The 17,625-nt window shown below is 39.9% G+C and overlaps 1 protein-coding gene across 1 annotated transcript in view; it reads right to left on the reverse strand.

The window, feature by feature from the left end:
- LOC141059749 (uncharacterized) overlaps positions 1-17,625 on the reverse strand; it is a 95,165-nt gene that overhangs the window by 48,800 nt on the left and 28,740 nt on the right. Inside the window, 6 exon segments of the mRNA XM_073555883.1 lie at positions 1,475-1,792; positions 3,909-4,226; positions 6,049-6,366; positions 8,466-8,792; positions 10,606-10,917; positions 15,874-16,185. Coding sequence (XP_073411984.1) covers positions 1,475-1,792; positions 3,909-4,226; positions 6,049-6,366; positions 8,466-8,792; positions 10,606-10,917; positions 15,874-16,185 — 1,905 coding nt within the window.

The raw sequence follows: 17,625 nt of genomic DNA on the forward strand, positions 1-17,625 counted from the left end.
TTTGTTACGACTTTTTCTTGGATAGCGGTGCTGAATTTTGAGTGGGGGGGTCTTTAATGAGGGGATTTAATGGGGAGAGGTCAGAGAAGCAACTGACTGTTTTTCATTATTTTCTTTTTCAAATTTTTTTCTTTTTTATAATAACTTACAATGTGTAGATTCTGGCAGCCAATCACAGCACAAATACCATCCACAATGTCCAGACACAAGTGCTTCTGCAATTGGCTGCCAAAATCACATGTCCCTCTCCTTATAAAAAGTGAAGATGTTGTTGGGGGTGTCCCGATTTTGTCAGTGTAACAGAAGTGAGAGGCTTCTTCTATGGCTGTTGCAAGTTGTCAGATAGTTAGAAATGCAGCTTATTGTCAGCTACTTAAGTTGTATAGAATCCTGTGTAAAATCAACCTTCCGTTATCTAAAATGATTGTGCTAATAGTTAGGAGGCCACATTTCCTATTTACAATAATTTGGATTAATATTGTCGTCCAGGAAGGAGGCTACATTTCCTAATGAACATCGTTTGGACTAACATTGTGGTGCAGGCAGGATGCCATAATTCCTAATAAAAATTCTTTGGGCTAATATTGTGGTAAAGGCAGAAGACCACATTTCCCAGTCATGATGTTCTGGGCTAATATTGTGGTGCCAGCAAGACTCCATGTTTCCTAATCAAACTTGCTTCGGCTAAAAATTTTTGGTTTGAAAAGGAGGCCTCATTTCTTTATCTAAATTATTTGTGCTAATATGGTGTTACAGAGAGGTCTTCATATTTCAGAATCTAAATCCTTTCAGCTAATAGTGTGGTCCTGACACCAGCCTGCACTTTTTAATCTCAATCCTTTTTGACAATAGTTTAGTTCATACACATTAAATCTTCTGTTCTATTATTGAAGTGCACGCAGGAGGCAGGAGACCATATTTTCTAATCTAAATTGTTTGTGCTACTATTGTGGTGCAGGCAGGAGGCCACATTTCCTAAACTAAATCGTTTGTGCTAATATTCTGGTGCAGGCATAATGCTACATTTCCTATTCTAAATCATTTGTGCCAATATTCTGGTGCAGTCAGGAGGCCATATTTCCTAATGTAAATTGTGCTAAAATTCTCATGCAGGCAGGAGGACACATGTTCCAATCTAATATTAGCTGAATATTGATTATTATTAGTCAAAAAAAACATTAATAATTATTATGTAGATTAAAACCCTGTAACAGAAACCCATCAGCATCTCATTATTGTGGTGTCAATACACCTGACAAAGGCATCCTATTACCATATAAAACCCCTTAACATTTTGGACTTAATGGGGAAGGAACCAAAGTACCTCCAGTCCATTAAGATTTTCTTACAAAAAAAACTATTGTTTGAGTTAACCTTAGTTGTAGAAAATATGAAAATGTGGATTAATTTAACATCTATGCAAACAAAATGATGTGAGATCACTGAATAAGATTTCATCATTTCGAAAATATACCTGAGCAGACAACTCCAACATCTTCATTATGTCCACAGTTATGTACTGTAAATGGTTGGTGTAGGCAGTCCCATACGCGTTGTTCATTGCCGGTGCATTGCACGTCATCCAATACAATTACTCCTTGTCCTTGGCCAAATGCAGCACTGCCATTAAATGCAATAGCTTGGCCACAATTTAACTGCCGGCATACAACTTGTGCAGCATTCAGATCAAAATAATCATCACACACAGTTCCCCATGCTCCATTATAGAGGACTTCTACACGACCGTTACATTGACCATTGCCATTTACCAGTCGTAAAGACAAGTCTGAACCTAAAAATAAGGAGAATGGTCATTTCTAAAAACATTTTATTGTAAATTATCTTAAAAGGGAACCAGACAGGTCCCCTCTGTCCTCCCAACCACCAGCATTTGTATTATTGTTACTAAATACCCTGCCTATTCAGCCTTTTATAGTGTTTAACAACTAAATACAGATTTTAAAATTTTTTTTATAAATACTGATGAGCGGACATTTTCAGAAAACGTTCAACAATCTCAAATTTGGCATGAATGCAGCTCATTGGGATTTGTGTACAGATATTCGAGCATTTTCCCTTAAACCCGGCAAAATTCCGGGAACAGTTCAGTAATTGAAAGGGATTTCACTAATGCTTTGTTAGGACTTTGTCTTGAAGAGTGATAATGAATTTTGAGTGGGGGGTCTTTAATGAAGGGATTTAATGGGGAGAGGTCAGAGGAGCGACGGCCTGTTTTTTTCTTTCTTTTTTAATTTTTTTTCTTCTTTATATTAACTTAATGTATGCAGATTCAGGCAGCCAATCACAGCACAAATACCATCCACAATGACCAGACATAAGTGCTTCTGCTATTGGCTGCCAAAATCACATGTCCCTCTACATATAAAAAGCGAATATGTTTTTTGGGTGTCGTGATTTTGTCAGTGTAAAGGTACTGTCACGCTTAGCGATGCACCAGCTATCTCGACCAGCGATATGACGGGGTCAGGATCGCTGGTGCAACGCTAAGTGATCGCTAGTGAGCTGCCACACAGGCAGATCTTACCAGCGAGATCGATGGGGTCGGGGGTCGCTACTTACCTGTCAGACGAGGCGATGAAGACGTCCTCCTGCCCGCGTCCACGCGTCGCTCGTCTCTCCACAGGAAGCGCCGCAGGAAGCTGACGACGAGAAACAGTCCTGGACGTTCTCACGCGATCAGCGATAACCATCGGGGGAGCGGGTCGTAGGTACGTATCAGACATAGCAATATCGCTAGCAATATCGCTATAACGTCACAAGTTATAGCTATATTGCTAGTGATATCGCTAAGTATGACAGTACCTTAGCAGTAGAGAGGCTGCTTCTATGGCTGTTGCAAGTTGTCAGATAGTTAGAAATGCAGTTTATTATCAGCTACTTCAGTTATATAGGATCCTGTGTAAAATCAACCTTCCATCATCTAAAATGATTGTGCTAACAGTTTGGTGCAGGCAGGAGGCCACATTTCCTTATCACAATAACTTGGATTAATATTGTGGTGCAAGAAGGAGGCTACATTTACTAATGAAAATCGTTTGTACTAACATTGTGGTGCAGGCAGGTGGCCATATTTCCTAATTAAAATTGTTTGGTCAAATATTGTGGTGCAGGCAGAAGGCCACATTTCCCAATCATGATGTTTTGGGCTAATATTGTGGTGCCAGCAATAGTCCATGTTTCCTAATCAAAATTGTATGGGCTGAAATTTTGTGGTTCAAAAAGAAGACCACATTTCTTTATCTAAATTATTTGTGCTAATATGGTTTTACAGGCAGTTTGTCATATTTCATAATCTAAATCCTTTCAGCTAATAGTGTGGTCCAGACAACAGCCTACATTTTTTAATTTCAATCATTTCTTACAAAAGTTTGGTCCATACACACTAAATCTTCTATTTTATTATTGCAGTGCACACAGGAGGCAGAAGGCCACATTTCCTAATCTAAATCGTTTGTGCTAATATTCTGGTGCAGGCAGGAGGCCACATTTCCTAATGTAAATTGTGCTAAAATTCTAATGCAGGCAGGAGGACACATGTCCTAATCTAATATTAGCTGAATATTGGTTATTAATAGTCAAGCATAACATTTATAATTATTATGTGGAATAAAACACTTTAACAGAAACCCATCAGCATCTCATTATTGTGGTTTCAATACAACTCACAAAGGCATCCTACTACCACTTAAAACCCCTTAACATTTTGGATTTAATGGAGAAGGAACCAAAGTACCTCCAGTCCATTCAGATTTTCTTAAAACATTAAATATTTATTGTTTGAGTTACACTTAGTTGTAGAAAATATGAAAATGTGGATTAATTTAACATCTATGCAAACAAAATGATGTGAGATCAATGAATAAGATTTCATCATTTTGAAAATATACCTGAGCAGACAACTCCAACATCTTCATTATGTCCACAGTTATGTACTGTAAATGGTTGGTGTAGGCAGTCCCATACGCGTTGTTCATTGCCGGTGCATTGCACATCATCCAATACAATTACTCCTTGTCCTTGGCCAAATGCAGCACTGCCATTAAATGCAAGAGCTTGGCCACAATTTAACTGCCGGCATACAACTTGTGCAGCATTCAGATCAAAATAATCATCACACACAGTTCCCCATGCTCCATTATAGAGGATTTCTACACGACCATTACATTGACCATTGCCATTTACCAGTCTTAAAGACAAGCCTGAACCTAGAGAACCTAAAAAAAAGGAGAATGGTCATTTCTAAAAACATTTTATTGTAAATTATCTTAAAAAGAACCAGAAAGGTCCTCTACGTGATCACAACCACCAGCATTTGTGTTATTGTTACTAAATACCCTGCTTTTTCATCCCTTTATTGTGTAAACACCTAAATGCAGATTAAAAAAAAAATATTATAAATAGTGATGAGTGGACTTTTTTGGAAAACGTTCAACAATCTCAAATTTGGCCGGAAAGCAGCTCATTTGTATTTGTGTTTAGATTTATGAGCATTTTCCCTTAAAACTTGCAATATTCCGGGAACCGTTCAGTAAATGACCGTGATTCCGCTAATGCTTTGTTACGACTTTTTCTTGGATAGCGGTGCTGAATTTTGAGTGGGGGGTCTTTAATGAGGGGATTTAATGGGGAGAGGTCAGAGAAGCAACTGACTGTTTTTCATTTTTTTCTTTTTCAAATTTTTTTCTTCTTTATAATAACTTACAATGTGTAGATTCTGGCAGCCAATCACAGCACAAATACCATCCACAATGTCCAGACACAAGTGCTTCTGCAATTGGCTGCCAAAATCACATGTCCCTCTCCTTATAAAAAGTGAAGATGTTGTTGGGGGTGTCCCGATTTTGTCAGTGTAACAGAAGTGAGAGGCTTCTTCTATGGCTGTTGCAAGTTGTCAGATAGTTAGAAATGCAGCTTATTGTCAGCTACTTAAGTTGTATAGAATCCTGTGTAAAATCAACCTTCCGTTATCTAAAATGATTGTGCTAATAGTTAGGAGGCCACATTTCCTAATTACAATAATTTGGATTAATATTGTCGTCCAGGAAGGAGGCTACATTTCCTAATGAACATCGTTTGGACTAACATTGTGGTGCAGGCAGGATGCCATAATTCCTAATAAAAATTCTTTGGGCTAATATTGTGGTGCAGGCAGAAGACCACATTTCCCAGTCATGATGTTCTGGGCTAATATTGTGGTGCCAGCAAGACTCCATGTTTCCTAATCAAACTTGCTTCGGCTAAAAATTTTTGGTTTGAAAAGGAGGCCTCATTTCTTTATCTAAACTATTTGTGCTAATATGGTGTTACAGGCAGGTCTTCATATTTCAGAATCAAAATCCTTTCAGCTAATAGTGTGGTCCTGACACCAGCCTGCACTTTTTAATCTCAATCCTTTTTGACAATAGTTTAGTTCATACACACTAAATCTTCTGTTCTATTATTGAAGTGCACGCAGGAGGCAGGAGACCATATTTTCTAATCTAAATTGTTTGTGCTACTATTGTGGTGCAGGCAGGAGGCCACATTTCCTAATCTAAATCGTTTGTGCTAATATTCTGGTGCAGGCATAATGCCACATTTCCTATTCTAAATCATTTGTGCCAATATTCTGGTGCAGTCAGGAGGCCATATTTCCTAATCTAAATTGTGCTAAAATTCTCATGCAGGCAGGAGGACACATGTTCCAATCTAATATTAGCTGAATATTGATTATTATTAGTCAAACAAAACATTAATAATTATTATGTAGATTAAAACCCTGTAACAGAAACCCATCAACATCTCATTATTGTGGTGTCAATACACCTGACAAAGGCATCCTATTACCATATAAAACCCCTTAACATTTTGGACTTAATGGGGAAGGAACCAAAGTACCTCCAGTCCATTAATATTTTCTTATAAAAAAAAATATTGTTTGAGTTAACCTTAGTTGTAGAAAATATGAAAATGTGGATTAATTTAACATCTATGCAAACAAAATGATGTGAGGTCACTGAATAAGATTTCATCATTTCAAAAATATACCTGAGCAGACAACTCCAACATCTTCGTTATGTCCACAGTTATGTACTGTAAATGGTTGGTGTAGGCAGTCCCATACGCGTTGTTCATTGCCAGTGCATTGCACATCATCCAATACAATTACTCCTTGTCCTTGGCCAAATGCAGCACTGCCATTAAATGCAAGAGCTTGGCCACAATTTAACTGCCGGCATACAACTTGTGCAGCATTCAGATCAAAATAATCATCACACACAGTTCCCCATGCTCCATTATAGAGGATTTCTACACGACCGTTACATTGACCATTGCCATTTACCAGTCGTAAAGACAAGTCTGAACCTAAAAATAAGGAGAATGGTCATTTCTAAAAACATTTTATTGTAAATTATCTTAAAAGGGAACCAGACAGGTCCCCTCTGTCTTCCCAACCACCAGCATTTATATTATTGTTACTAAATACCCTGCCTATTCAGCATTTTTTAGTGTTTAACAACTAAATACAGATTTTAAAATTTTTTTTATAAATACTGATGAGCGGACATTTTCAGAAAACGTTCAACAATCTCAAATTTGGCATGAATGCAGCTCATTGGGATTTGTGTACAGATTTTCGAGCATTTTCCCTTAAACCCGGCAAAATTCCGGGAACAGTTCAGTAATTGAAAGGGATTTCACTAATGCTTTGTCAGGACTTTGTCTTGAAGAGTGGTAATGAATTTTGAGTGTGGGGTCTTTAATGAGGGGATTTAATGGGGAGAGGTCAGAGCGACGGCCTGTTTTTCTTTCTTTTTTAATTTTTTTTCTTCTTTATATTAACTTAATGTATGCAGATTCAGGCAGCCAATTACAGCACAAATACCATCCACAATGACCAGACATAAGTGCTTCTGCTATTGGCTGCCAAAATCACATGTCCCTCTACATATAAAAAGCGAATATGTTATTTGGGTGTCGTGATTTTGTCAGTGTAAAGGTACTGTCACGCTTAGCGATGCACCAGCGATCCCGACCAGTGATATGACGGGGTCAGGATCGCTGTTGCATCGCTAAGTGGTCGCTAGTGAGCTGCCACACAGGCAGATCTCACCAGCGAGATCGATGGGGTCGGGGGTCGCTACTTACCTGTCAGACGAGGCGATGAAGACGTCCTCCTGCCCGCATCCACGCGTCGCTCGTCTCTCCACAGGAAGCGCCGCAGGAAGCTGACGACGAGAAACAGTCCTGGACGTTCTCACGCGATCAGCGATAACCAGCGGGGGAGCGGGTCATAGGTAAGTATCAGACATAGCAATATCGCTATAACGTCACAAGTTATAGCTATATTGCTAGTGATATCGCTAAGTATGACAGTACCTTAGCAGTAGAGAGGCTGCTTCTATGGCTGTTGCAAGTTGTCAGATAGTTAGAAATGCAGTTTATTATCAGCTACTTCAGTTATATAGGATCCTGTGTAAAATCAACCTTCCATCATCTAAAATGATTGTGCTAACAGTTTGGTGCAGGCAGGAGGCCACATTTCCTTATCACAATAACTTGGATTAATATTGTGGTGCAAGAAGGAGGCTACATTTACTAATGAAAATCGTTTGTACTAACATTGTGGTGCAGGCAGGTGGCCATATTTCCTAATTAAAATTGTTTGGTCAAATATTGTGGTGCAGGCAGAAGGCCACATTTCCCAATCATGATGTTTTGGGCTAATATTGTGGTGCCAGCAATAGTCCATGTTTCCTAATCAAAATTGTATGGGCTGAAATTTTGTGGTTCAAAAAGAAGACCACATTTCTTTATCTAAATTATTTGTGCTAATATGGTTTTACAGGCAGTTTGTCATATTTCATAATCTAAATCCTTTCAGCTAATAGTGTGGTCCAGACAACAGCCTACATTTTTTAATTTCAATCATTTCTTACAAAAGTTTGGTCCATACACACTAAATCTTCTATTTTATTATTGCAGTGCACACAGGAGGCAGAAGGCCACATTTCCTAATCTAAATCGTTTGTGCTAATATTCTGGTGCAGGCAGGAGGCCACATTTCCTAATGTAAATTGTGCTAAAATTCTAATGCAGGCAGGAGGACACATGTCCTAATCTAATATTAGCTGAATATTGGTTATTAATAGTCAAGCATAACATTTATAATTATTATGTGGAATAAAACACTTTAACAGAAACCCATCAGCATCTCATTATTGTGGTTTCAATACAACTCACAAAGGCATCCTACTACCACTTAAAACCCCTTAACATTTTGGATTTAATGGAGAAGGAACCAAAGTACCTCCAGTCCATTCAGATTTTCTTAAAACATTAAATATTTATTGTTTGAGTTACACTTAGTTGTAGAAAATATGAAAATGTGGATTAATTTAACATCTATGCAAACAAAATGATGTGAGATCAATGAATAAGATTTCATCATTTTGAAAATATACCTGAGCAGACAACTCCAACATCTTCATTATGTCCACAGTTATGTACTGTAAATGGTTGGTGTAGGCAGTCCCATACGCGTTGTTCATTGCCGGTGCATTGCACATCATCCAATACAATTACTCCTTGTCCTTGGCCAAATGCAGCACTGCCATTAAATGCAAGAGCTTGGCCACAATTTAACTGCCGGCATACAACTTGTGCAGCATTCAGATCAAAATAATCATCACACACAGTTCCCCATGCTCCATTATAGAGGATTTCTACACGACCATTACATTGACCATTGCCATTTACCAGTCTTAAAGACAAGCCTGAACCTAGAGAACCTAAAAAAAAGGAGAATGGTCATTTCTAAAAACATTTTATTGTAAATTATCTTAAAAAGAACCAGAAAGGTCCTCTACGTGATCACAACCACCAGCATTTGTGTTATTGTTACTAAATACCCTGCTTTTTCATCCCTTTATTGTGTAAACACCTAAATGCAGATTAAAAAAAAAATATTATAAATAGTGATGAGTGGACTTTTTTGGAAAACGTTCAACAATCTCAAATTTGGCCGGAAAGCAGCTCATTTGTATTTGTGTTTAGATTTATGAGCATTTTCCCTTAAAACTTGCAATATTCCGGGAACCGTTCAGTAAATGACCGTGATTCCGCTAATGCTTTGTTACGACTTTTTCTTGGATAGCGGTGCTGAATTTTGAGTGGGGGGTCTTTAATGAGGGGATTTAATGGGGAGAGGTCAGAGAAGCAACTGACTGTTTTTCATTTTTTTCTTTTTCAAATTTTTTTCTTCTTTATAATAACTTACAATGTGTAGATTCTGGCAGCCAATCACAGCACAAATACCATCCACAATGTCCAGACACAAGTGCTTCTGCAATTGGCTGCCAAAATCACATGTCCCTCTCCTTATAAAAAGTGAAGATGTTGTTGGGGGTGTCCCGATTTTGTCAGTGTAACAGAAGTGAGAGGCTTCTTCTATGGCTGTTGCAAGTTGTCAGATAGTTAGAAATGCAGCTTATTGTCAGCTACTTAAGTTGTATAGAATCCTGTGTAAAATCAACCTTCCGTTATCTAAAATGATTGTGCTAATAGTTAGGAGGCCACATTTCCTAATTACAATAATTTGGATTAATATTGTCGTCCAGGAAGGAGGCTACATTTCCTAATGAACATCGTTTGGACTAACATTGTGGTGCAGGCAGGATGCCATAATTCCTAATAAAAATTCTTTGGGCTAATATTGTGGTGCAGGCAGAAGACCACATTTCCCAGTCATGATGTTCTGGGCTAATATTGTGGTGCCAGCAAGACTCCATGTTTCCTAATCAAACTTGCTTCGGCTAAAAATTTTTGGTTTGAAAAGGAGGCCTCATTTCTTTATCTAAACTATTTGTGCTAATATGGTGTTACAGGCAGGTCTTCATATTTCAGAATCAAAATCCTTTCAGCTAATAGTGTGGTCCTGACACCAGCCTGCACTTTTTAATCTCAATCCTTTTTGACAATAGTTTAGTTCATACACACTAAATCTTCTGTTCTATTATTGAAGTGCACGCAGGAGGCAGGAGACCATATTTTCTAATCTAAATTGTTTGTGCTACTATTGTGGTGCAGGCAGGAGGCCACATTTCCTAATCTAAATCGTTTGTGCTAATATTCTGGTGCAGGCATAATGCCACATTTCCTATTCTAAATCATTTGTGCCAATATTCTGGTGCAGTCAGGAGGCCATATTTCCTAATCTAAATTGTGCTAAAATTCTCATGCAGGCAGGAGGACACATGTTCCAATCTAATATTAGCTGAATATTGATTATTATTAGTCAAACAAAACATTAATAATTATTATGTAGATTAAAACCCTGTAACAGAAACCCATCAACATCTCATTATTGTGGTGTCAATACACCTGACAAAGGCATCCTATTACCATATAAAACCCCTTAACATTTTGGACTTAATGGGGAAGGAACCAAAGTACCTCCAGTCCATTAATATTTTCTTATAAAAAAAAATATTGTTTGAGTTAACCTTAGTTGTAGAAAATATGAAAATGTGGATTAATTTAACATCTATGCAAACAAAATGATGTGAGGTCACTGAATAAGATTTCATCATTTCAAAAATATACCTGAGCAGACAACTCCAACATCTTCGTTATGTCCACAGTTATGTACTGTAAATGGTTGGTGTAGGCAGTCCCATACGCGTTGTTCATTGCCAGTGCATTGCACATCATCCAATACAATTACTCCTTGTCCTTGGCCAAATGCAGCACTGCCATTAAATGCAAGAGCTTGGCCACAATTTAACTGCCGGCATACAACTTGTGCAGCATTCAGATCAAAATAATCATCACACACAGTTCCCCATGCTCCATTATAGAGGATTTCTACACGACCGTTACATTGACCATTGCCATTTACCAGTCGTAAAGACAAGTCTGAACCTAAAAATAAGGAGAATGGTCATTTCTAAAAACATTTTATTGTAAATTATCTTAAAAGGGAACCAGACAGGTCCCCTCTGTCTTCCCAACCACCAGCATTTATATTATTGTTACTAAATACCCTGCCTATTCAGCATTTTTTAGTGTTTAACAACTAAATACAGATTTTAAAATTTTTTTTATAAATACTGATGAGCGGACATTTTCAGAAAACGTTCAACAATCTCAAATTTGGCATGAATGCAGCTCATTGGGATTTGTGTACAGATTTTCGAGCATTTTCCCTTAAACCCGGCAAAATTCCGGGAACAGTTCAGTAATTGAAAGGGATTTCACTAATGCTTTGTCAGGACTTTGTCTTGAAGAGTGGTAATGAATTTTGAGTGTGGGGTCTTTAATGAGGGGATTTAATGGGGAGAGGTCAGAGCGACGGCCTGTTTTTCTTTCTTTTTTAATTTTTTTTCTTCTTTATATTAACTTAATGTATGCAGATTCAGGCAGCCAATTACAGCACAAATACCATCCACAATGACCAGACATAAGTGCTTCTGCTATTGGCTGCCAAAATCACATGTCCCTCTACTAGAGTTGAGCGATACCGTCCGATACTTCAAAGTATCGTATCGGATGGTATCGGCCGATCTTTAAAAAAAGTATCGGTATCGCCGATTCCGATACCGGAAGTCCCATTCAAGTCTATGGGACTTCCGGTATCGGAATAAGAAAAACCCTTTCCTGCCCTTGTACAGCCTCTCTGGGGTCTGTACGGGCCTTTCGGGGGGCTGTGCCGGCCTGCCAGGGGGTCTGTGCAGGCTCCGGTGGTCTGTGCCGGCCTGCCGGTGGTCTGTGCAGGCTCCGGGGGGCTGTGCCGGCCTGCCGGGGGGCTGTGCCGGCCTGCCGGGGGGCTGTGCAGGCTCCGGGGGGCTGTGCCGGCCTGCCGGGGGGCTGTGCCGGCCTGCCGGGGGGCTGTGCAGGCTCCGGGGGGCTGTGCCGGCCTGCCGGGGGGCTGTGCCGGCCTGCCGGTGGTCTGTGCAGGCTCCGGGGGTCTGTGCAGGCATCGTCCGATGGGACTACAAGTCCCATCGGGCGATGCCTGCTACCATGACAGTGATTGACACATTAGCCAATGATGGGACAGTAGTAGTCCCATCATCCGGCTAATGTGTTAAATGTAAAAAAAAAAAAAAAAAAAAAAAAATTACATGCTACATACATACAACATGCATACTACATACATGCTACATTCATACTACATACTACATACATGCTACATTCATACTACATAAATACTACATGCAACATACATACTACATATATACTACATTCATACTACATACTACATATATACTACATACATACTACATACATACTACATACATACTACATGCATGCTACATACATACTACATGCATGCTACATACATACCACATACATACTACATACATACAATACATTCATACAATACATACATAGACATACAGTACATATAACATAGAGTAACATACTTACCAATACTTGTCACATTGTTCCCCGAAGCCATTGTCTATTCCGGGATAAATATTAACATAACAAACCACAAAAATACTCACCCACGATCCGAAGCAGTCCACGAGTGTGTCCCACGACGATCTTGGGTAGAGAACTGCAGCATCAGATGATGCTGCCGTTCTCTACGGGCTGCAGGAATCCAATGACGGAAGGTAGGTATCCTTCCGCACTGTATTCCTCCGCCACTTAAAAAAAAAAAAGTCCCTAGTCTCACTTTATGCCATTGCTGTGTGGGAAATTCCCACACAGCAATGGCATAAAGTGAGACTAGGGACTTTTTTTTTTTAAGTGGCGGAGGAATACAGTGCGGAAGGATACCTACCTTCCGTCATTGGATTCCTGCAGCCCGTAGAGAACGGCAGCATCATCTGATGCTGCAGTTCTCTACCCAAGATCGTCGTGGGACACACTCGTGGACTGCTTCGGATCGTGGGTGAGTATTTTTGTGGTTTGTTATGTTAATATTTATCCCGGAATAGACAATGGCTTCGGGGAACAATGTGACAAGTATTGGTAAGTATGTTACTCTATGTTATATGTACTGTATGTCTATGTATGTATTGTATGAATGTATTGTATGTATGTAGTATATATGTGGTATGTATGTAGCATGTAGTATGTATGTGGTATGTATGTAGCATGCATGTAGTATGTATGTAGCATGCATGTAGCATGCATGTAGCATGCATGTAGTATGTATGTAGTATGTATGTAGTATGTATGTAGCATGTATGTAGCATGCAGTATGTATGTAGTATATATGTAGTATGTATGTAGTATATATGTAGTATGTAGTATGTATGTAGCATGCATGTAGTATATATGTAGTATGTATGTAGCATGCATGTAGTATGTATGTAGCATGTAGTATATATGTAGCATGCAGCATGTATGTAGTATGTATGTAGTATATATGTAGTATGCATGTAGTATGTATGTAGTATGTATGTAGCATGCAGTATGTATGTAGCATGTATGTAGTATGTATGTAGTATATATGTAGTATGTATGTAGCATGCATGTAGTATGTATGTAGTATGTATGTAGCATGCAGTATGTAGCATGTATGTAGTATGTATGTAGTATGTATGTATGTAGTATGTATGTAGCATGCAGTATGTATGTAGCATGTATGTAGTATGTATGTAGTATATATGTAGTATGTATGTAGTATGTATGTAGTATGTATGTAGCATGCAGTATGTATGTAGCATGTATGTAGTATGTATGTAGTATATATGTAGCATGCATGTAGTATGTATGTAGCATGCATGTAGTATTTTTTTTTTTTTTTTTTTTTTTTAACATTTAACACATTAGCCGGATGATGGGACTACTACTGTCCCATCATTGGCTAATGTGTCAATCACTGTCATGGTAGCAGGCATCGCCCGATGGGACTTGTAGTCCCATCGGACGATGCTTGCACAGACCCCCGGACATCAGCACAGCCCCCCGGCAGGCCGGCACAGCCCCCCGGCAGGCCGGTACAGACCCCCACAGGGTGCACAGACCACCGGCAGGCCGGCACAGCCCCCCGGCAGGCCGGTACAGACCCCCACAGGGTGCACAGACCACCGGCAGGCCGGCACAGCCCCCCGGCAGGCCGGTACAGACCCCGGGCAGTCCACACAGCCCCCCGGCAGGCCGGCACAGCCCCCCGGCAGGCCGGCAGAGACCCCCGGAAGGCCCGAAATGACGGCGCATCATGATGCGCACACACCGCGCATCATGATGACGTCAGGCCGTCAATCAACTGAACTTCCGATTCCGATGCCGAATTCCGATATTGAAAAAATATCGGAAGTCGGTATCGGAATTCCGATACAGCAAGTATCGGCCGATACCCGATACTTGCGGTATCGGAATGCTCAACACTACCCTCTACATATAAAAAGCGAATATGTTATTTGGGTGTCGTGATTTTGTCAGTGTAAAGGTACTGTCACGCTTAGCGATGCACCAGCGATCCCGACCAGTGATATGACGGGGTCAGGATCGCTGTTGCATCGCTAAGTGGTCGCTAGTGAGCTGCCACACAGGCAGATCTCACCAGCGAGATCGATGGGGTCGGGGGTCGCTACTTACCTGTCAGACGAGGCGATGAAGACGTCCTCCTGCCCGCATCCACGCGTCGCTCGTCTCTCCACAGGAAGCGCCGCAGGAAGCTGACGACGAGAAACAGTCCTGGACGTTCTCACGCGATCAGCGATAACCAGCGGGGGAGCGGGTCTTAGGTAAGTATCAGACATAGCAATATCGCTATAACGTCACAAGTTATAGCTATATTGCTAGTGATATCGCTAAGTATGACAGTACCTTAGCAGTAGAGAGGCTGCTTCTATGGCTGTTGCAAGTTGTCAGATAGTTAGAAATGCAGTTTATTGTCAGCTACTTCAGTCATATAGGATCCTGTGTAAAATCAACCTTCCATCATCTAAAATGATTGTGCTAATAGTTTGGTGCAGGCAGGAGGCCACATTTCCTTATCACAATAACTTGGATTAATATTGTGGTGCAGGAAGGAGGCTACATTTCCTAATGAAAATCGTTTGGACTAACATTGTGGTGCAGGCAGGTGGCCATATTTCCTAATTAAAATTGTTTGGCCAAATATTGTGGTGCAGGCAGAAGGCCACATTTCCCAATCATGATGTTTTGGGCTAATATTGTGGTGCCAGCAATAGTCCATGTTTCCTAATCAAACTTGTATGGGCTGAAATTTTGTGGTTCAAAAAGGAGACCACATTTCTTCATCTAAATTATTTGTGCTAATATGGTTTTACAGGCAGTTTGTCATATTTCATAATCTAAATCCTTTCAGCTAATAGTGTGGTCCAGACAACAGCCTACATTTTTTAATCTCAATCATTTCTTACAAAAGTTTGGTCCATACACTAAATCTTCTATTTTATTATTGCAGTGCACGCAGGAGGCAGAAGGCCACATTTCCTAATCTAAATCGTTTGTGCTAATATTCTGGTGCAGGCAGGAGGCCACATTTCCTAATCTAAATTGTGCTAAAATTCTAATGCAGGCAGGAGGACACATGACCTAATCTAATATTAGCTGAATATTGGTTATTAATAGTCAAACATAACATTTATAATTATTATGTGGAATAAAACACTGTAACAGAAACCCATCAGCATCTCATTATTGTGGTTTCAATACAACTCACAAAGGCATCCTACTACCACATAAAACCCCTTAACATTTTGGATTTAATGGAGAAGGCACCAAAGTACCTCCAGTCCATTAAGATTTTCTTAAAACATAAAATATTTATTGTTTGAGTTACCCTTAGTTGTAGAAAATATGAAAATGTGGATTAATTTAACATCTATGCAAACAAAATGATGTGAGATCAATGAATAAGATTTCATCATTTTGAAAATATACCTGAGCAGACAACTCCAACATCTTCATTATGTCCACAGTTATGTACTGTAAATGGTTGGTGTAGGCAGTCCCATACGCGTTGTTCATTGCCGGTGCATTGCACATCATCCAATACAATTACTCCTTGTCCTTGGCCAAATGCAGCACTGCCATTAAATGCAAGAGCTTGGCCACAATTTAACTGCCGGCATACAACTTGTGCAGCATTCAGATCAAAATAATCATCACACACAGTTCCCCATGCTCCATTATAGAGGATTTCTACACGACCGTTACATTGACCATTGCCATTTACCAGTCGTAAAGACAAGTCTGAACCTAAAAATAAGGAGAATGGTCATTTCTAAAAACATTTTATTGTAAATTATCTTAAAAGGGAACCAGACAGGTCCCCTCTGTCTTCCCAACCAACAGCATTTGTATTATTGTTACTAAATACCCTGCCTATTCAGCATTTTTTAGTGTTTAACAACTAAATACAGATTTTAAAATTTTTTTTATAAATACTGATGAGCGGACATTTTCAGAAAACGTTCAACAATCTCAAATTTGGCATGAATGCAGCTCATTGGGATTTGTGTACAGATTTTCGCACATTTTCCCTTAAACCCGGCAAAATTCCGGGAACAGTTCAGTAATTGAAAGGGATTTCACTAATGCTTTGTTAGGACTTTGTCTTGAAGAGTGGTAATGAATTTTGAGTGGGGGGTCTTTAATGAGGGGATTTAATGGGGAGAGGTCAGAGGAGCGACGGCCTGTTTTTCTTTCTTTCTTTTTTAATTTTTTTTCTTCTTTATATTAACTTAATGTATGCAGATTCAGTCAGCCAATCACAGCACAAATACCATCCACAATGACCAGACATAAGTGCTTCTGCTATTGGCTGCCAAAATCACATGTCCCTCTACATATAAAAAGCCAATATGTTATTTGGGTGTCGTGATTTTGTCAGTGTAAAGGTACTGTCACGCTTAGCGATGCACCAGCGATCCCGACCAGCGATATGACGGGGTCAGGATCGCTGGTGCATCGCTAAGTGGTCGCTAGGGAGCTGCCACACAGGCAGATCTCACCAGCGAGATCGATGGGGTCGGGGGTCGCTACTTATCTGTCAGATGAGGCGATGAAGACGTCCTCCTGCCCGCATCCACGCGTCGCTCATCTCTCCACAGGAAGCGCCGCAGGAAGCTGACGACGAGAAACAGTCCTGGACGTTCTCACGCGATCAGCGATAACCAGCGGGGGAGCGGGTCATAGGTAAGTATCAGACATAGCAATATCGCTATAACGTCACAAGTTATAGCTATATTGCTAGTGATATCGCTAAGTATGACAGTACCTTAGCAGTAGAGAGGTTGCTTCTATGGCTGTTGCAAGTTGTCAGATAGTTAGAAATGCAGTTTATTGTCAGCTACTTCAGTTATATAGGATCCTGTGTAAAATCAACCTTCCATCATCTAAAATAATTGTGCTAATAGTTTGGTGCAGGCAGGAGGCCACATTTCCTTATCACAATAACTTGGATTAATATTGTGGTGCAGGAAGGAGGCTACATTTCCTAATGAAAATCGTTTGGACTAACATTGTGGTGCAGGCAGGTGGCCATATTTCTTAATTAAAATTATTTGGTCAAATATTGTGGTGCAGGCAGAAGGCCACATTTCCCAATCATGATGTTTTGGGCTAATATTGTGGTGCCAGCAATAGTCCATGTTTCCTAATCAAACTTGTATGGGCTGAAATTTTGTGGTT

This window comes from Dendrobates tinctorius, unplaced genomic scaffold, assembly GCF_039654945.1.
Source record: "Dendrobates tinctorius isolate UK_male_01 unplaced genomic scaffold, ASM3965494v1 ptg000230l, whole genome shotgun sequence".
Classification (NCBI taxonomy): domain Eukaryota; kingdom Metazoa; phylum Chordata; class Amphibia; order Anura; family Dendrobatidae; genus Dendrobates; species Dendrobates tinctorius.